Source organism: Anas platyrhynchos, chromosome 2, assembly GCF_047663525.1.
Source record: "Anas platyrhynchos isolate ZD024472 breed Pekin duck chromosome 2, IASCAAS_PekinDuck_T2T, whole genome shotgun sequence".
NCBI lineage: Eukaryota > Metazoa > Chordata > Aves > Anseriformes > Anatidae > Anas > Anas platyrhynchos.
Window position 1 is genome coordinate 99,672,755 of NC_092588.1, and position 21,807 is coordinate 99,694,561.

At 41.3% G+C, this 21,807-nt stretch overlaps 1 protein-coding gene across 4 annotated transcripts in view; it reads right to left on the reverse strand.

The window, feature by feature from the left end:
* The window catches only part of VPS41 (VPS41 subunit of HOPS complex), a 107,122-nt gene that overhangs the window by 14,586 nt on the left and 70,729 nt on the right, over nt 1-21,807 (reverse strand). For 3 of the 4 annotated variants that reach the window (XM_027451368.3, XM_038174692.2, XM_038174693.2), the window contains 11 exons: nt 21,234-21,363; nt 19,398-19,513; nt 17,760-17,816; nt 14,986-15,047; nt 14,156-14,237; nt 5,817-5,909; nt 5,200-5,327; nt 4,225-4,369; nt 2,569-2,610; nt 2,368-2,418; nt 1,026-1,163 (listed from right to left, as the gene is read on the reverse strand). In XM_027451368.3, coding sequence (XP_027307169.1) covers nt 1,026-1,163; nt 2,368-2,418; nt 2,569-2,610; nt 4,225-4,369; nt 5,200-5,327; nt 5,817-5,909; nt 14,156-14,237; nt 14,986-15,047; nt 17,760-17,816; nt 19,398-19,513; nt 21,234-21,363 — 1,044 coding nt within the window. The remainder of the gene's footprint in view (nt 1-1,025; nt 1,164-2,367; nt 2,419-2,568; nt 2,611-4,224; nt 4,370-5,199; nt 5,328-5,816; nt 5,910-14,155; nt 14,238-14,985; nt 15,048-17,759; nt 17,817-19,397; nt 19,514-21,233; nt 21,364-21,807) is intronic. The other variant, XM_072033295.1, reaches the window with a different exon arrangement.

A 21,807-nucleotide genomic window follows, 5' to 3' on the forward strand; every position in this document is an offset into this window, starting at 1 on the left:
ACTGAGACAACCTAGGCTTTTGGATATTTTCAAAGACCAAGGCTGCAAGGATAACACAGTATTTTCCAGTGTTCCTATTGCAGAAAAGAAGACTGACAGTTTACAAAAAGCAAGCAAAATAAGAGAAGTGCTAAGAATGCTACTGGTTCTGTTTAGAGTGTTAACCATGTAAAATGCAATATTTGATACTAAATTTAAACTATTCCACTGGTATCATCATTATATTGCACACAGAGAGGAAACATTTCAGAATGGCTGAGCAGAGCAGAGCTTAACAGCAAAGCCACAAATAATAAAAGAATGACCCAACTGAAGAGGAAAACTCAAATTTCCATTCTGCTCACCTTAATACTAGAAGGGTAAAAAAAAAAAAACACAACACAAACACAAAACAAAAACAAAAACAAAAAAAAAACCCACACAGTCGAAATATGACCATCATCAGTTTGTTTAGCTTTTGTCTGATGAGAAAGATCACGGAGGGGAAAACATAAAAACGTTAAAGAAGGTGGCAACACCATACTTTGTAAAATTCCAAGTCTACTAGCAGAAGTACAATGTCAAAACACTTTTTGCTCTGATAGTTTAGTGACTATTACATTGTGTAAACTACTGGAAAGCAACTTAGGACTTTAGAACACAAAGTTAGAAAAAGTCCAGTTACAGTTATTCATTTTTCCAGATCTGACACTGAGTAGCTTTATGTTCTTCAAAACAAGCGTTGATTTATTGCAACCACAACCCACTGTTTAATCAGGTAAGGTACTGATGCATGGATATGCTTTAGGTATGCATCAAGAGCAAATCTGGGAATTTTGCATTAAAAATAACCACAATTTCTGCCTTCTGAGCTAAGAGGTCTCAGCTATCAGCCAGCTGTGGGTGCATCACTTCTGCAGGTGACCACAAACTCAAGGGATTCCTCCTTTTGGCAGTAGAGGGCAGTACCAGACACATTTACAAATTTACCAGACTACAAATGACATAAAAATCAAAGACTTGTTTTTACATCTTGGGGGGCTTACCTTCTCTAGTGGACAGTGTGTGCTGTCTCTGAGAAATGGTAGTAAATTTGGACGATCGTATTCAGCATAAAGACTGATCTGTTTCTCATGATATCGTTGTCCTTTATGGTGATCTCTTTTGAAAAGCTTGTGCAAATACTAGGAATAAGAAAAAAAGAATTGGAACTAAAAACGCTTATAACATTATTTGGACTCTGCTGTATAAAAATCTCATCCAAATTTCCTCAGGAATATAATAGTACATACTAAAATGCACAGAGATTAAATACCGATTCAGAAGACTAATCTTCCATTTTTCTGAAGTACCCTCATCACAGCAGTCTCTGTAAACCAACTCTGTTAAATAGGCTTTCAGCAACACTCGAGTAAATGTCTTTAACTTTCAAGAAAACTACTGAATTTTGAATTTAATAGAAAACTTTGGAGAAATATATCATATGAAACATTTTGGTTATATAGATATGCTTGACCATTATGGATAAGCAAAGATTATGAAATATTTTAACTGAAGTACTCATACTGTAAATAGTGAGGCAAAGCTCCTTCTCTCTTGATGAGCACAAACAAGTCTTAAGAATAATCTGGACAGTTCCTTTTACCCAAAGGGAAGCAGGCTCACACTTTGAAACTAATACACTTCCTCCATAAACTGACGGCCAGTCTTTGTAAAGCACTTGAGCTGCAGGCTGCACACTTCATAAAGCTGTTTGCTATAATCAGATCTCTAAAACATAAACCCACGCTCTCTAGCAGATCGATGCACTGAACCCCAACCAGCACACAGCAGCAAGTTAAACTTCCCTCCCGAATAGAGCCCAAGACTGCAGTTACATGTTACGCATTCCACTGACAGCACATTCCAACTGGTGCTGTTGGAATAGCAATGTGGAGCTTCCTGTGATATTGTAATTCTGCACGAACCAGAACAATCCTGAACTGTATGGAAGTTAGTGCTCTAGAAAGACAAGCAGTTACTGCTTGGAACAGCAAAATGCTCTTCAGAGTTGCAACCACCATCCAACGTCGTTTTAGTGTAGGGGAAGAAGAAATATGCAAACAAGAAGTAATTGACCAGAGAAGACAAGCATCCACAACGTGAATAAGGAATACCCCAGAAGATGTTAAGTAGTAAGCAGTATGTTATCAAGTTCTCACAAATTAATCACTTTAAGATTATTTTACTACTGGCAAAATGCTATTGACATGGTAAAAAGTGGATTATATATGCAATTTCAGTGTCACATGCACACTGACAGTGTATCTATAAAAGATGTATCCTGCAAAGATCATATTCAGCTCAAAGTAAAACTAGCAGAATATAGAAATGCTGTAGTTCGGGTACCACATGCTGTAGTTCAGGTCTGTTTTCTAACTCTTCAACAACTCTGTCGATCTGAAAAAAAAACAAACAAAAAACCAAAAAACAAATGAAAACCGAGAGATCAGCAAACTTGTGAGGAACATTGCATTCACCGGACTGAAAGCAAGACGGAAAAGGCAAGCAAGCACTGGAATGACCATGCCATGAACTTGTTATACTTACGGAAATTTTATCTTCATTGTCCAAAAGCATGTCTACTGCTTTCTAAAGTAAAGAAAGAAAACCCCGTTACGGAATAAGTTTGCACAATTTCTCACTTTTGATACAGTATTATACTGCTTGGTATCCAAAGGACACTGCAGACCTACTCTTTTCAACAGCATTAATTCAGAGAGTAGTTTGCATAACATCAGCACTCTCTGACAGCAGAGCATTACAGGTAAACACATCACATGTTCTTCCAGAACACCTCTCCTAAGTTTCCACACTATCACCAATCAATTCTATACACTCACATTGCAGGTAAAGTATGCCTATTGAATCGTGGGTCACAGAAGCCTACTGGCAAATGATGTACAAATACTATTTACCCCATTGCAAAAGGGGATTTTAGGGTGACGACCACATAGGAAACACACAGCCTAACTTGCCTCACAACTAGATTCTTCCAGCCTACCTGCACACTGACACAGCAACACAAACAAACACGATCATGTAAAGCAGAGTGGCCACCAGGGTTCCTTTTCTGCTTCCTCTTAAAAGCAAAATTTGCTTCACATTAAAAAGAAAAAAATCACAGATGCCTGTGATACAACTTTTTTTTTTTTTTTTCTCCTAAATTTATTAAAAGAAAGAACTATACAGTATTTGTCATACAGACGGTCATCTTTGGTATAGTCCCAGTGCTGAAACAAGAGCTGCACTGTAATAGCAATCTACTGGGTTTTCTCCCAAGGATCATATGCAGATTGTTTCCCCAAGGACTATATAGGTTCTTTCCCCAAAGCTCACACTAAAGCTCATTTGCTGAGGTTTTAGCCAGCTGGGAAGAAAGAAGGATGAATTCAATACAATATGCATAGTTCTTGATTTGGGGGATTTAACTCAATAATCTTGCAACGTTTGAGAAGTAGATTAATCAATTGCAATGAAAGGAAAGTGGAAAGTACATTTAAAGTCTGCCTCACAATAAATTAACTGTTTACTTTCTGTGGCTCATTAATGGTATTATTTGATCAAAAATGCAGAAAGAATATCATGAAAGTCTACCTGAGAATCACTACAATCTCAGATACAGCACTCTTCTCACTGTGAACAATAATGTGTATGGAAATACAAAATAAAATTTCGTCCTTAGGTCAATTACTTTCATAGAATCATAGAATCATAGAATATCCTGAGTTGGAAGGGACCCTTAAGGATCATCAAGTCCAACTCTTGACACCGCACAGGTCTACCCAAAAGTTCAGACCATATGACTAAGTGCACAGTCCAATCTCTTCTTAAATTCAGTCAGGCTCGGTGCAGTGACCACTTCCCTGGGGAGCCTGTTCCAGTGTGCAACCACTCTCTCTGTGAAGAACCCCTTCCTGATGTCCAGCCTAAACTTCCCCTGCCTCAGCTTAACCCCGTTCCCGCGGGTCCTGTTGCTGGTGTTAATGGAGAAAAGGTCTCCTGCCTCTCGACACCCCCTTACGAGGAAGTTGTAGACTGCGATGAGGTCTCCCCTCAGCCTAGGCAAACATCTCCTTATCTCAGAAAGTATACAAACATAGCAAACACACTTCCTGCCTCAGCAGTATCTTTAGCTCATTTATTTTTCATCTGTTAAAATATCTCTAGCTGAAAGCGAATATAAAATCATTAAAATCACTGTACCTCTGAATCAAAATCCATGAGCAGAACAATTTTATCTCTGATGGAACTGAAAAGATTGTGCTTGTGGATCAACTGGAAGACATCTTTGTGCCTCAGAGTTAGGTAAATTTCTAGGGCTCTGCCATAGCGCTGGTCATAAGTATACCTGATAAAAAACAATGTTATAATTTACTTGATCTAATTGTAGGAAAATTACCCGAGGGGAAAAAATAAATATACCCTAGGATGTGAAACTTATTAGGATGCTGCTTGATTTGAGGAATGTTTGAATAGTTGCCATGATTCATTTTTGTTGATGGGGAACTAACACTGGCAACGTTATTTTCAATTCTGTTTACAGAACAGAACACAAATATGTGGCTGTTATGTGGTTCTCTGAGTTTTCACTATCCTCTGTTTTCAAACCACAGGGGAAGCTACACAAAACATTAAATTTTCTATTTTTGGAAGCTAACTGGAAGTCACTTCAGAGCTAAGAAAACATTATTCTCTTAAAACTTTGGGATGGGCTTTAACAGAGGAACAGACAGTAGTAGGTTTGCTTTCTTCAAAGATGCAGTATGGAAAGAACTTAACATAAGACTATGGCTGAGAAAACTGAAGAACTTATCCTTGGAAGAAGTAGCCTAAAACCATACCAGTTTTAACACATTTTCCAGTCACATATTTCCAGCCATGCAGCAAACTTCATATACTACTTTTGAAAAAGAGGGAAAAAAACAACTGTTTATTTTCCCGTGGATAATTCTGAAACACATGCCTCACAAAAGAGGCTTCCTCTGACAGCACAATGAAGTATGCTATTTGTTTTGGAAGAAAAGTAGCAAAAGCGATCTCATATGCAACTCTTTGCCTTCATACACTGCAAAACTGCAGAAAAGCAAGTATTTCTGTTAAGAGAGTTAGGTTATTTATAACCTACAGTATACTATCTCAAACTTACTTTTTGTAATAGGAGTTTGAAATTGTACTCACAGTTCTGCAAGTGTTCTTAGCAAAGTCCTATTCTGTGGATCTTTCTTCAGGTGATCTACTACAGCTTGAACTATGATTGTATTGTTGTAGAGATCTCCAGGCCACTCTTTTATCAGTGTTGCAAACCCCTAAAAGTAAAAGAGATTGTAACAGAAACAGAAAGAACTGCCTAAGGAACATTTCAAAACATCAAAGCCTCTGAGATGATACCTGCTGTGCTTCACCTCTAAGCAACTTTTACGTGCCCAGAGATCTGCACAGTGTAGAGCACAGATTTTCCTTCTTAGGGCAATGTTATCAAGATTCATGAAGCTGGGTCTCTTTCAGGTGCTGTACGCTTTGTGCAGCACCTGGACCACTTGTACTATATTAAACAAACTAAAAATAGAAGTATTCATAATAAGTAAACAATCTCACAAAATTTGTGTGCTCTGAAGAACATCCTACTTATTCTTCTGAAAACAAACAAAATCTTTCTTTTTATTTTTGTGCTATCATGAAGTTGTCCACTGGCAACCTGTTTGAACACAGTGGAGAATTTGTAATTGTAATTCTATGTTGCTGAGGGTATTTGGCTGGCAATAGCTACTACATGTGGACATGTCAGGCTGCAGTACCTCATAGTCACTCTCCAAAAACTCATGCAGGACCATCTCATAGATAAGAGGTTTCAAAATTGGATCCCGTCTGGGCAAGTAACGACTAATTGCCTATATGAACAAAGAGAACAAAGAGTAAGAAGGAGCATGATAAGTAACATCCCAGTACTTCAATTATATGAAAAATAATTATTGTGAACCAAACAATAAAACCATGCACAAAATACTAATAAACACTTGATAAACATTGGAAGCATTGTATAATCATATTTGTAAGTAGCATTGTAATATTACTTGCTTTAAGATGGCACGCATCAGAATCTTATTACTTACCCTGAAGGAATTTTCATTAGAAAGACAGCAGTAAGATACTAGTTGGTGGAATCAGCTAATTAGCCACTGGACTTACTGAGGTGTGAATATTTACTGACAGTCATTAGAAAATAAAACATACACAAGACCCCTCAGAAGATGAAAGTTATCAAAATCCATTTTATCCAGCCTTGATATTAAATATGATAAAAAAGCATGAGCAGTCGTTAGCTGAAAAACTTTTACTGAAATGGTTGCTCTACACTGACAGGAGCAACGTCTGCCAGGCTGGGGTCCAGGCGGGGAGCTTGGCATCAGCCTGGGAGCCAGGGATGTCCTTGACATGCAGCTGGACACCTGAGCACCAGAGACATCCTGAAGAGACCATCAATAAGGAAACAACAACAATCTGAGGAACAACTTATCACCTGGGAAGGTGAAAAAGAGCCTGGGCATAAGGAAATTGGCCCAAGAAAGCAGCAATGTGCGTGAGAAATAAAGAGATGTTTAAAAAGTATGAGGAACATCGTCAGCTCTTGGCTGTCCCAGGAGTATGGGAGAAACAAATAGCATCTCCTGGTTTCCTGAAGTGGTGGTGTCCTATGCTTTCTTAGGCGTAACATTTATAAATGGTACAAAACAGGCCTGATTTTCACCCCAAACAGAGCTCCTTTCGTCTGAGAAGCTTCCAGTGCTGCTCCGTGGAGAGGAACCCATGCTTGAGCCTGCTGCTCCTGAAGGACTGCACCCTGTGGTACAGCTCCCACGCTGGCACTTTTCAGGCCGACAGGCATTTTCTTCTGCCCCAGGTTCGGGAGCCTTTCTGTCAGCCTTTTTCCCACTAGAGCATGGTCACCTTTATGGCTCCTCTGACCACCCACACTTTCCCATTCCCCTGTTGACTTCCCATCCCCAAATTTCCCACAGATGCACACCACATGTAGCCATTCCCCATCCATCCATCCCCTCCAAGCTGCAGCCCACATCCCCAAACCAATTTGTGCCTGCAGACAGAGGCTTTGTGAAATGGAAATTAAATTTAAAAATGGAATTTATTCTGGTTGGAAGTGTGGCTGATGCCACCATCCCAGCCCCAGGCAAGGTCTGTCTGCCTGCACAGATACTGGTACGGCTCCTGGGCTGGCACTTCTCAGGCCAGCAGGCATTTTCTTCTGCCCCAGGTTCAGGAGACTTCTGTCAGCCTTTTTCCTGTTAGGGCATGGTCACCTTTATAGCTGCTCCCCACACCCAGTGATACAATACCATGATAATTTCCCATCCCCAAAATGACTTCCATCTCGGTTGCTTTTTAGGATTTATTTTTTTCTTAAATGCCGTGCCCGGCCTGGCGGCCCCCGTGGTCACCAACCCCTGGCTCCTCCTGCCAAGCCCTGTGCAGCCAAGATGGATCCTCGGGGTTGATATTCAGTGGGGATTGGGGCCGTCTGCGCCCATCCTGCTCCCAGTGCCAGGAGAAGCTGCGGACGAGCTGTCGTGGCATGGCGGGGCTGCGGTCCCTGCACCTGGGTGAGACGCTGTGGGACCGGTAGCTGTAGGGGCTCTGCTGTCACTGTCGTTGCCGCTGCACCGGCCCCATTGTGCTGGAACCTTCCCCAGGGCCGGCGGGCCAGCACCAGCCTCACGATGGCAATGATGGGCCGGCGGCAGAGCCGACAGGTGGCTCTGTGGGCGGCCCAGGGCTGGATGCACTCCCTGCAAAAGCAGTGCCCGCAGGGGTCCACACGAGCTGCATCAGCCAGCGGGCCCAGGCAGATGGTGCAGCTCTCTTCTACAGGGGCCTTCGCTGGCTGCTCCTGGCGTGTTTGGCTCATGGCGTCTGCAGCTGCTCCGGTGTGGAGATGCTTGTTGTTCCTGGGACGCTGCTCTGATGTCAAGTGGGTATCAAGTGTCTCTGGTCCTCAGCACCTCCCTCGCCAGTCGCTAGCCGAATCTCAAAGACTCGCGGCCCACCAGCAGCACCTCAATGACTTGCGCTCCACCAGAAGAACCTCGATGCCTTGCCTGCAACCAGGGGGATCTCAGCATCTCACATGCTCCCAGAAGGACATCAATGTCTCGTGTTCCAGCAAAAGGTTGTTGACATCTTGGGTTCCAGCAGAAGGACCCATATGCCTCACCTGCCACACAGAAGGACCTCGATGCCTCTTGCAGCATCTCTTGGTTTGCTGATTGTGGTGGTGTCATCGTAGAACCATCAATGAACCACAGAATGGTTGACGTTGGAAGGGACCTTTTAAGATCATCAAATCCAACGCCCCTACCAAGCAGGATTACCTAAAGCACATGGCACAGGATGGCATCCATGTGGGTTTTGAGTATCTCCAGAGAAGGAGACTCCACAACCTCTCTGGACAGCCTGTGCCAGTGCTCTGTCACCCCCACTGTAAAGAAGTACCCTCTCATATTCAGCCAGTACCTCCTGTGCCCTCGGCCTTTCATCCTGTCACTGGGCACAACTGAGAAGAGATCAGCTCCATCCTCTTGACACCCTTCCCTCAGATATTTATACACATTTGGGGGACGAGACTCTGGAGAGCAGCCCTGCAGAGAGGGATCTGGGGTTTTTTGTTGATAGCAAGCTGAATATGAGCCAGCAGTGTGCCCTGGCAGCCAGGAGGGCCAACTGTATCCTGGGGTGCATCAGGCATAGTATTGCTAGTCGGTTGAGGGAAGGGACTGTCCCACTCTACTCTGCAGTGGTGCAGCCTCACCTCGAGTACTGTGTGCAGTTCTGGGCACCATAGTACAAAAAGGACGTGGAACTATTTGAGAGTGTCCAGAGGAGGGCTATGAAGATGGTGAAGGGCCTAGAGGGGAAGATGTATGAGGAGCGGCTGAAGTCACTTGGCCTGTTCATCCTGGAAAAGAGGAGGCTGAGGGGAGACCTCACTGCGGTCTACACATTTCTTGTACAGGGAGGATGTAGTGGGTTTATGTGGCAAGGTTTTGGTAGCAGGGGGCCATAGGGGTGGCTTCTGTGAGAAGGATCTAGAAGCTGCCCCATGTTTGGTAAGGGCCCCACTGCTGACCAGAGCTGAGCCAATAAGCAATGTTGCTTTGCGCCTCTGTGAGAGCGTATTTAAGACAGGGAAAAAAAACACTGTGTTACACAGCAGCTGGGAGAGGAGTGAGGAACAGCCTTGCAGGTGCCAAGGGCAGTGAAGAAGGAGGGGGAGAGGTGCTCCAGGCGCTGGAGCACAAGTCCCCTGCGGCCTGTGGTGAGGACCATGGTGAAGCAGGATGTCCCCCTGCAGCCCATGGAGTACCACGGTGGAGCAGGGTTCCATGCTGCAGCCCGTGGAGGAGACCACGGTGGAGTAGGTGGCCCTGCACCGACGGAGGCTGCCGCCTGTGGAAGACCCCTGCTGGAGCAGATTCCGGGCCGGACCTGTAGCCCGTGGAGAGGAGCCCACGCAGGAGCAGGTGACCTGGCAGGAGCTGCTGCCCGTGGGGGAGCCAGGTTGGAGCAGTTTTCTCCTGAGGGATGGACCCCGTGATACGGACCCATATCTGGAGCAGTTCTGGAAGAGCTGCTGCCTGTGGGAAGCCCACACCGGACCAGTTCATCAAGGACTGTATCCCATGGGAGGGACCCCACAGCACAGGGGACGAGAGTGACCGAGAAGGAGCGGCAGAGAAGAAGCGCTGTAGACTGACCATAACCCCCATTCCCCTGTTCCCCTGTGCCGCTCGGGGGGAGGGGGTGGAAGAAGGAGGATGGGGGGAGAAGGTGCTTTTGGTTTCTTTCCTTTGTTTCTCACTTCTCTAGCTTGTTAGTAATAAGCAATAAATCTTACTATCTTCTTATGCCAAGTCTGTTTTGCCCGTTACAGTAATTACTGCGTGATCTCCTTGTCCTTATCTCAACCTTTGAGCCCTTTTCATTGTATTTTCTCCCTGTTCCTCTTTGAGGAGGGGGAGTGAGAGAGCAGTTGTGGTGGAACTCGGCTGCCCACTCAAGTGGAACCACCACAGGGGAGTGAAGGGGCAGGTGCCAATCAGTTCTCTTTAGTGATTAGTGATAGGACCCATGGGAATGGTGTCAAGCTGCAACAGGGGAGGTTCAGACCGGATATCAGGAAGAGGTTCTTCAGCGAGAGGGTGCTCTCGCACTGGAACAGGTGACACAGTTATGGCACCAAGACTGTCAGAGTTTAAGCAGCATTTGGACTATGCTCTCAGTCACATGGTCTCAGTTTTTGGGTTAGACCTGTGTGGTGCCAGGGGTTGGACTCAAAGACCCTTGTGGGTCCCTTCCAACTCCGGATATTGTATTGTATTCTAATTTGTGACTTGCTGTGAGGCCACTACATTTTTGAAGAGTTCTGTTTCACCAGATATTTTTACAGATCCAAATAAAAATTAATTTGAGAATATACCTCTCCAAGGAAACATTGAATGAGTGTGATCTGTTGCTCTATAGGACTTGTAAAGAAACTGCATGCTGGCAGTCAGGAAGCAAGAACCTGCTATAATTATTCAGCTCATGCCATTGAATTTCAGCACAGTATCTTATTAGCACTATTATTCCATGCACCAAGAGGCCAAGGCTATTACAGCTTGCCAAAGTAATCCCTACCACTATCAGCCATGCTGGTACTCCTGGGTTTGTAGCTGAAGGCCCAGCACTGATGAAATTCCTCCAAACACTCAGTGATGTTGCCTGTTGCCCACTAACAGTACATGTTACAGTAGCATTTTGTTATTGAGGTTGCTTGAACAAAGCTGGAAAAATAACAGCTCACTACAACATAGGTTGTTGTTTTTTTTCCTTCCAGTTTTACAAACAGCAATGACTATTCACAATAATTCCTCCCAATATTTAACTCAACAATTGCTTAAGTTACAGATTTCATGATAGTCTTCTGTCTGCAGGAAAAAAAGGAGGTTAAAAGAAAACATTGACAAAAAAGGAATTGTTAATGACTTTGCAAAAATTAGAAGTTCATTGCTCACAGGACATCTCTCCTCTCCCTCACAGTTTGAGCTCGGCCAGTCTTTGAAGTGTAGCATGCTGCCAACATCAGCTCTCACCATCTGTCACAGAATGCAACAGCTAACTTGGGGCACGCTCCTGCCAGCTGCCCCAGGGAACCAAATGCCTAAACATAAATAAAAAGCCTTCTTTCAACAACCACACGGTAATAAAGCTGGAATATCATCTGGAGACTTGAAGAAGAGGACAATTCTAAACTGCTGTTTTCATATCACTTTTGTCTTCCTGCCACCTCCTAGGCAAACAGCTTCATCCAACACGCTTTGCTGCAACTCTCGGCTCCAGTTTGCCAGCACAGCTCACTGCAGAGCAGGGCAGCTGCCTCATTACATGGGGCCAGGATAATGTGGGAAGGAAATCACTCCTGCCCAAAGTCCCACTGCTACAAAGGAAAATCACAGACACCTCCTGCAGTTGCCAAACTGCCCAGCAAAGACAGAAAAGCATCCAAGCTATTTTTGAGCCTAGGCATAAAGCTGAACCAAGACATGCTGGAGGTTACAAACTCTTCCTATTTTATTTTTACGCAGTAGTTAAAGAGTGAGGTCAGACCGACAAAAAGCTCCAGAATTGGGATGCCTTTGTATCAATTCCTGAGCCATGTTGGCAAAGTGACTTTAAATGAAAAGAAGATACTATACACAGAAACATTTTCTTTCCTTCTTTATTCTTCAGATGTGCTTTCAGACTCCTGATTAATAAAAGCAGGGTATACACAAGAAACCCCATATAGAAGGTGACATGAGATAGCCTAAAACATCTCACCAATAAGCCCAAAACACAAATACGTATTCCTCAGAGGATACCTGTGAGCTGAAACAGGCTGTTTGAATAACGCTGCTCAGTGCTAAGCCCACCATAGTCAGGTGAAGTTTTTGATGTGTCCCCTAGCCAACATTTTGGTCATTAAAACATTCCTGCTGATAGCTGATCATCCTGCACCCCTGCTGAAAGTCAGTGCTGCCACAGCAGAGTCAAAACAACAGAGCATATGCCTCATGCCACAACCAACAGCACTCACAGAGTTTGGCCTCTTCCTTCAAATCCACCTTCCTCAGTTGTTGGAGCCGAGTCCCTGGATGTTACACTGAAGTGACTCATGCACAAGCACGTTAACTCCACCAAACCACAGTTGCTTTGGGAGGAGTGGGGCAGATCGACTCAAGGCTCGAAAATCTTGAAACCGCCATAACAAAGTTTGCTAGAGGACATTCAACTGAAGCCGCAACAGACACCAAGATACCAAAATGCAGCCTTTGGTAGTCAAACAGGACCTTTTAGTGCAGAACACACACACACAAAACTAAACCTACAAGTTAGTTGTTGGCAAATCACATTATACTGAAAATATCAGATTTCAGGCTACAGCTAATAGATGCAGCAAAAATTCTTAAAGAAAATTCCCTTTTTAAAGGCACAAGTAATCTGAAGAGGGACAGTGTAGCACAGATACTCCAAAGCTAAGTACCCAGCATACAAAGTTCTTGTAATTTCATTTCTTGATGCTAGAAGACACTTTGTCTCCAAATCTCAAGCACAGTCCCCTCATCAGTGCTAAAAGACATTACAGCAGTTACACTTTTGTGTAATAGCTGCTTGTTGGGTAAATAGGTAAAAATTCCAAAAAACATAAAAGAAACCCACGGCATTTCAAGAACTTACAAAGGATAAACTAAGTTAAGCCTGATCTAATAGTCTGGTATCTTTAGTAACTTGGGAAAACTTACTTGTCATTGCAATAGTAAAATAAGCAAAGCATCTTCTAGAACTGCAGCTTGAAACTGAATAATGTAATGTACTGCATCTTATGTTTTTCTAAGTCCACTTTCAATGGCCTGAAAACAACCAACAGAAAGGCAGTAATTTAGCAGAGATGTTTTTGCAGCAAACCTGCAAATATTTTTATATTTTACAGTCTGCTGGATGACATAAGTGGAGTCAAGAAAAACATCCATTCCAGACGCTTGCATCTAAAAACAAAATAAAACCAAGAGGATGAAGAAGCAGTGTATCAAAATTTCACCTGCACCTGCACTCAGGCCCTTTATTGGATTGAAATAAAGAGACAGAAACATGAGATTTCATCTTCCAGTGTGGCAAAGAGTGCACCAGACCACTAAGAACTCATATAAAAGGCAAGGCTGTTCTTGCACTGGTGTGACTCTAAAACAAAAGCCAGGCATTTCTAAAAATAGTAATGCTGGAACATTTTCGCTCTTTGAACAGAATTAAACAGCTCAAGACCAGCTATGGACTGCATGCTGTGAGATCTTTATAATATGTCCTTTTTGGCTCATTGAGTTTGAATAGGATGACATAAAATTCAGAAATAAACGTACATGCGTTACTGAAGGGAGTGTGCATAATGTTTTCTACCAGTTTGGCAGTGACAGCACTATATAGCCTTATGTCCTGGGCAATTTATTAACTGAGAATCTCACACCAAGCATGTACCATTATGGTAGTTAGTTTCCTAGGAGGGAAAACACAAGACAGAGCAGGCTGCTGCTCTTTTGCCACCATTTCTAGCATAGAGCATATATTTTCCCTAAATTACTTTGCCATTTTTTTGCAATTACAGCTGTGTCTCTGTTGCAAGAGACTTGGATTTTCAGGAAAGGTTGACACCAAAGAGGCTCTTTTCCTTAAGAGTTGGGGCAGGAATTTTCAGGCGATATTGGAAGGAAGTGGAAAGTAAATGAAATGATGTATTTAACTGTAAGCATCCGTTAAAGTAAAGGCCCTGGGGGTGGGTCTTTTACCTGTGGGCTGTCAACAAGCTAAAAATAGGTAGCTGAGTACCTGGATGTGGTCTGCCTCCAACCCTGTTTGGAGGCTTGTTAACATGTACATATCAACCTGAATGACAATTGTATGACAAGAGGTCTGGCCCAGGAATTTTAAGGGCAGTGCTGTCTTGTGCTGCCACATTAGAGCCATTACATGTCAAACCTTTAGATACTCAGTCAAAACATAGAGGAAACAGAGCATGTCAAATACTTCCCTTCAGAGATACAAATTAACTTACCTTAAGCTGACCTATTTCTTTAAACTTGTAAACTTCAAATTCCCAGAGTTCTGTGTTTTTGCCAAGAATTTTCTGGCACTTTCTGGAAAGAAGATGAAAGGGAGAGAATAAATTATAAATACACAGAATAATACAAATGTGACAGCATTACTGCATGATTCTTTCCTCCTCTCTTCTCCCTTATCAGGGCTCTTTCAAAGGTCACTAATTTTGGCAAGCACTGCTTCAAGCAGAGTATGCCAGGTAACTCCTCCTGTCAGGGCTTACAATTTCATTGCATTCAGGAGAACCTGACTGCTTACTATGCATTCAGTCTTATTGATTAGGAACGCATTAGCTTAATGAGTGAAAAATTTAAGTTTCAGCTAAATAAAATTAAGTGCTTAAAGATCTACATACACATACATATGAAAATACAAATCTCAGGTGATTTCTTATGCTTCAGAAAACCAAATATGACATTTTGGTTACATGCATGGAAACACAAATTATCTTCTAAAGATCTTATATGCATTGACACAGTAATAAGATCAACATCCAAAGAAAACTTCGATGTTGAAAATCTAGTGTGGTTTTGAAAAAATCACGGCTTATTTTCAAAAATATGTATGTCCCAATTACAATTAAACTTAAGAAAGATTTCAGTAACTTTTGGGTCACTACAGGCAACAAAATATAGAACACAGTAACATATCTCTATGTTTTGATACCTTAGAGACTCTACAACACAAGGAAAATCAACATTTCAAAATATTTCAGAATCATTAATTGCTTCCAATTTTTCTCACTGACACATTTTAGCCAGCAAAGATGATCTCTTAATATCTTACCGAGCAGCCAGATCATACTCTCCTTTCTCTACTAGGTGATTTATATAGGCTAAGCCAATGTCCTAAAGGGAGCAAAAATAAGGAGTTAGTTATAAAAGTTTGGAAATCAAGTACTTTACTGCTACAATAACTACCATTTCAGCTGTAGGCCTTGTTGTTAGGTTAAGCACCAGGCCCTAAGTGAATACCTCCAGTTCTTTAGATGTGGGGCCCACAGAATAGTCAACACAAAATGTTTGCCTAGATCACTAAAGGACTCAAATTAAGATGCTCTTTTAAATAATTTTCATAATCTCATTGACACTGAGAAGAGTGTACCACTTCTGTATGTTAAGGACAGTTCAAAAAACATAGCTGATCATTCAGCACTTGCATTATTTATCTCAAATATAAGAACATCATCCACTGTCTGAGACACCTTCTCTGTCAACACAAAGTTTGCATCCAAGAAAAATGTTGGTGGAGAATGTAAATTACAGAATGGGTTGGGTTGGAAGGGACCTTAAAGATCATCCAGTTCCAACCCCCCTGCCATGGGAAGGGACACCTCCCACTAGACCAGGTTGCCAAAAACCCCATCTAGCCTGGCCTTAAACACTTCCAGGGATAGAACATCTACAACTTCTCTGGGCAACCTGTTCCAGTGCCTCACAATCCTCATCGTAAACAATTTTTACTTTATATCTGATCTAAATCTAGCCTCTTTTAGTTTTAAGCCATTACTTCTTATCCTGTCACTACACAAAGAGTCCCTCCCCATCTTCCCTGTGAGGCCTCCTTTAGCTACTGAAAGGCCACTATAAGCTCTCCCTGGAGCCTTCTCTTCCCCAGGCTGAACAACCCCAACTCTGTCTTCACAGGAGAGGTACTCCAGCTCTCCAATCCTAATGAAGTCTTCCTGCTGCTTCATAAAGTAAAGAAATTATATATAATAATCTCACAAAGTTCTCAGTAATAACATACTAAATTCATCTTCTCAAGAGTTTATCACATAGGTCAACTGTAAAGTAATTTGTTAGGCATTTAATACGTTAAGTCAAACAACCATGCCTTATATTGTAATCCCCGTGGTAGTGTCAAGGTCAACATAGACCAGCGTATTCACTGCATAATGGAAGAGTCATATTGCTAAAAACACATTTTTTCCAGCCACAAAGAGGGCTGTAAAATGAAAGAAGTCCTTGTTTCTTGAAAAGACAGACATTTGGGAAGGTTTTCTCAGACAGAACATATTTTTTTATGATCAAAATCAAAGACAGTACTGAGAACAGCAGAATGTGAATGGAGATATCCAATAGCTTCAATCAGTCAATCTATTACAAAGCTGGAAAAAAGAAAAGCCATAAATATACTCCAGACTTTAGGATTTCATGCTACTACATGAACCATCTCTGTATTTTCAACTTCACCATTCCTGAGAATGAAGATTGCTGGCAGCCTCTCTCCTGTGGGCCAGTCTCCCAGCAAGCAGAGAAGACAGTGTAAGGAAAGGGCTGCCGTTGTATAAGATCCTTGCACTCTGCTGAGGAGGTACAGAGGGGCATGCTCATTCCTGCAAACTAAAAAAGGCCCAAGACATCCACCTCACTTGGCAGGTGGTGCAACTGTGGTGTCATTGGTCTGATCGCTGATAGGCACTGAGAACATGATTTGTTGTAAATCCCTGTACCACCAAGACTTTACTTAGGACTTGATATCAACAATTTTTCCCTTAGGTTTTGCGTTAGGGGCCAAACACTCAATGACTGTGCTTGTATATACCCACAATGAATTGAAACCTAGTGGAATAAATTTTTGCAAACCAAGAGAAAAGCATAAATATATATATATACTCTAATGTATTGTCAGGATGTCCTCTAAGAATTTTTACATCTTCTGCAAGGGTCATGAAGCAGCTAAATCATGCAAGCTGTGATAGGTGATGGCATGCCATTAGGACTTGATTCAACTTTTGGACAGCTTCAGAAGAAAAGAATTTTTAAGATGTATTTATATGCAATGTGCATATTGTAGAAATAACCTGGCTAAAAATTAAACACCTCTTCAAACACTTTGTACCTAAAAAGAACACTTCCATTAAAGAAACACCAGTATTAACAAAATACCAATGTGTTCATACTGAGGTCAATTTAAAAATAAAATAAGTGAAAATTAGTGATGCTTTTGTGGCTGTTATATTATCTCCCTCACTCTTTTGTCTATAACAACAATATCCTTTTTTGTGCTCTGAAGGAACTATAAACATGGGAAATAACTATACAGGGGAAAAGAAGCTTAACTATGTAAAATAATGAGAATTGCAAAGCAACATGAGAGAGCTAGATGTGAAACTGCAACTGAATTTCAATAGCATTTAAAAGGTCTTCCGACGGCACCTTTGAAACTCCTGCCAAAACCCTGTCAAACATACAAGGTAAAAGTTAGAGAAATGTGTCACCCCCCAACCCAATCTCTAATATTGTAATACTGTGTTACTTGAAACAACAGAAAATTTAAAACAAAAGCAAAAGCAAACAAAAACCCCAAGAGCAATCAGAGAAGTGCAATTCTCTTCTTTTTAATGTCAATAGCACCTTCATAAAATCCACATCCTTTTGTGTTTCACACACTAACATTCCTGTTCTGCAGCTGAAACCAGGAAATCGAATGCTAGTCAGAGTATGCCTGACAGCTATTGTCTGGTGTGACACAGAACAGGGAATGTATTTGTAGCATCTCACAGTGCTCTAAAAGAAATCAGATATTTTGTTTTGAATAGAAGTTTTGAGACTTACCAAAATCTTGTGCTTTTTTACGGTTTTCTGACTGATCTCAGCTGCCATCAAAGCTTCCTATATTCAAAAAGTAGAAAACTGAGATACTAGCCAAATGCACAAACTTTCAATACAGAAAGCTCTAGAACTGCATAAATCAACAATTTCTTTTTCAGAGCAGGGTGTTTGAAGCAGTAGAATTTTTAATGCCATGGCTGAATGAACAGCTTTGAATTCATACTCAAACAAAAGCAGTCAACCAAAGAGAAAACTACTTTTGTTTCCATCTGGGTTCACTCCACATTACTATATTAGGATCAAATCTCAAGATTACAATGAAACAGACAATGCAATCCCATTGGATCATTTTCAAATGAGAACCCTTCACTACCAAAACCTGTGAAAAAAATCATCAGGATGGCACTGGGGGAAGGGTACGCTTTTCTCGTTTGTACCCCAAAAGCCTTCTCCAATCAGTATGATTTATATTTAAGTGTCATTTGCAGTTCCTCTCCCTCCTTCAAGTGCATAGAAACAAAGCTGGCACTTTTACAAACAAAATGAAACCTTTAACATACATCATAACACACGAGCTATCTGCTACCTTGAATAGCTTTCACAAAGACACGCACACAGCTGTCACTTGCAAATTACTGGAGTCTTCAGGGACCAAATGCTGTGATTTACATAAACGGCATAACTGTGTTCATCATGTGAGTTTTTTATTCAGATGCAAAAGCATCCTCAAGGATTTAAACAAATCTGCATGAGGAATATCATGACAGCAGTAACGGAAGGAGCAAGTGCAGAACAGCAATTTTTTCTTATAATGGGCATCCAACAAGTAACATGTAAATAAGGATTTGAAAGTTACTTCATGCACAGTAACAAGTGTTTTTAAATCACTGGCTGCAGGACAGCAGAATCGAGAACACTGGGTGCATGTTGAGATTGTCTGTAAGAATTTAATATCGTTTTAGGTGTTAAGATACAAATGCTTAAAAACACTAATATTTAGAAAACTAACTACTGAGCTGCTTTTTCAAAGGGAGTTGTATATCCTTGTTTTTCAATATTGGCTCTGTTTTTTTTTGGTGAATAATACTGCTTTCAGCACCAACACCTACACTTGGAACCCATATTATTTTACTTTTAAAAACTTCAGTGTTGAAGGTAAGTAACATGGAACAACACGCAATGCCCTAACACCATTTTTGTTCTATAGTGAAAGCAATATAGAATGGGAAAATCTAATATCCTTCACTATGTCCATTTCCCTTCCCTCTTTAGTCAGAAGAGATCTAGAAAAACACCCACACTGCTCAGTAGTCAACTGTTCTGCTGCTTTAAAGTCAAAAAACAGCTTTAATAATTTTTAGTAACAGCTAATGCATTTCATATCTGATGCTGAGGGCAGCATTCACAGCATTTAATTCATCCACATCATTTGGGTACAATTCTGACGAGTTTTTCCAGTAAGAAGTCTAACTCTCCACAGAGGCAATGCAGAGATGTAAGGTCAACACCTGCTCTCACAATCATTTGGACAATGACTGAAGGAACAGAAAATATTTAATCCAAATGATCTAGCTAAGTTCATCACCCCACCACAACTTCAGAACCAGGTAAGTCTGAAGGAAAGACTGTTGTAAAAATTACTTCATATTTCTTCTTTTCCAGAAGCCAGTCAATGTGGTCATCTTGGTCCCGCTCTTTAGCCACAACCACGTCTCTTGGGCTGATGATATAAAAAAGTGATTCACCTTCCGAATACTCTGCAAATACATACACAATTTTATTATTATTATATTTTCCTTAAGTAAAGCTCTGCTTTTTAGTACACCCTTGAGGGGAATTTAAGAAAAGGAAGCCAGCAAAGCTATTCCAGCAGAACATGCTTCTTTGGGAAGCTGGATTCTCCAATAAATTAGAACTGGTTTAAATGGCAAAATAGCTTTCAAAATGAAAAAATCACTACAGCTTATTGCAAATTCTGATTCATCCACTACGTGTAAACTTTATGATGGTTTAGAACACATTATTATACTTTTAGAGGACTATTACACCACATAGCATGCAATAAACTTATCCTCCCCATCAAGGTCAAGGCCATCAAAAGCATAAATGATAGATGCCATAACCCCTGGGGACACAGCACATCATTACAGCAATGCATTTGCAATGCTATAAGTTAAGGTTGTATGTATAATGCATTTGCTTATACCATAAGTCTTTATTTTTGAGTAAGCTCAAAGTAAAAATGTACTTAAAGGTAAAACCAAGCACAGAAGACTGCTGTTCAGAATAATTATTATTTGCAGAGAACCCAAGAAGTATCACTATATTTTGTGGGTATGGGAAAGAAGCCCATCCCCCAGCCTGTAGCTGTATCTATGCATGCATACAAATACAGTCCTGAACCTATAAGCAATCCACAAAACACTGCTTGTTTTAAAGCCATCTAAAAATATCTAGACTTGTCAGGTTAACTAGAATATTCATTAAGCATAAAAGTAGAACTGTGGGCATCAGTGTTCTGCTTTTGGACAGGTATAAAGCAATCTCAATTCCACTGATAGCAGCAGAGATGTTCTGGAGATCAGGAGGAGATATAGTTTATTTCTAGTGGCTTAAGGGCACTGATGAACACAGAGGCCTGCCAAGCCTATGATTTGAACTGTGCTGCCAGAGAAGTTGTTTAATAATCAGATTCATGGATTTTAAAAGCCAGAAGGTATGTTTCTGTTTAACACTGCCTATATCATCTTCACCAAGGATTTCTGCATCAGCTGTGCCATGCATCTTCCTGAACTACAATACATATATCAGAAAATCACACTGGCTTATTTAAAAAACTGGTATATGCTGTGCCAGAGTTTATTCTCCTTGCCTGTTACATAATTAAACCCATCTTCAAGGCTGAACTAGCCAAACTCCAGTTTCTACTCATTTTACCACTTTAAGGTCTGTCATACGCTGGAAGCTTTATCAGCACAGAAAAGCTAAATAAATACTAAAGTGAACCTTTTAAGCTGATCTTACTACTGAAATTATGTTTATTCCATCTTGGGCTTTAACATAGCTTTTCCAGAAACTGTTTCATTCATTTCAGTATTCCTGAAGCCCTTCTAGGTTTGCCCAATGATATGGAAGAGCTCCTAAAGATCATGTTGAGTCGGGCTCTATCAAAGATAATTCTTTCCATGACACTGCACATTACACAAGATCTAAGTTTCTCCCTTCCACACTATGTGTGGCTTAATAAATGGCATTGAAAATCATGTGTAAATACACCCCTTTGCAAATAAAGCATGTTTGTGTTTTTTCATCTGACTTGTTCTTGTGGACTTCAGCGTACACTTCAGTGTCATAAGCAGTTCCAGACAGTTATTCAAGGAGATAGCAAAAATGAAAAAGGAGGCTCAAAGTATTTCCAAATCAGGTCATTTTAATTCACTTCCAAAACCACAACAAAACAATATTAAGGACACCTACCTAAATGATAATCTCTACATTCATTTTCCTGAAATCCTCGTACTGTTAGCGCATCAGAAGAAATCTCCTCACAAGACTCAGGCAGGGGCTGTACAATGTCCAGCCTGGGCCGCGCACAACACTCCACCTCCTAGAAAAACACAAATGTCTTAGCTGCATCCTATACAATTTACTTAGCAATACCAGCTGATGGTCACCTATGAATAAGGTTGAAATTCAACAACTGCAGCCATTCCCAAAGATGCAGTATCAGTATTCACTTGGCACTAGGTACTCAATTGCGAACCACATGAGTTGTAAGAACGTGACCTACTGAGGAGCTGTAATTGCATCTGGAACACAAAGGAAAATTATCCCAACTCTTGGCTTGCTTCCCTTGAAAAGGAGGTTCAGCCAAGACACAGGTCTAAATTTCTAAATTCTACCCCGAGTCTGACCATTATTTTTCTACTCTTGGTCACAGAAGTTTCCAGAGCTATCAAAGATGATCATCAACCACTGTGTTCAATAAACAATGGAACAATTTCAGAGACTTGTCAGCTGGGCTCAGGCCCTGGAGGACAGAGCTCTAAAA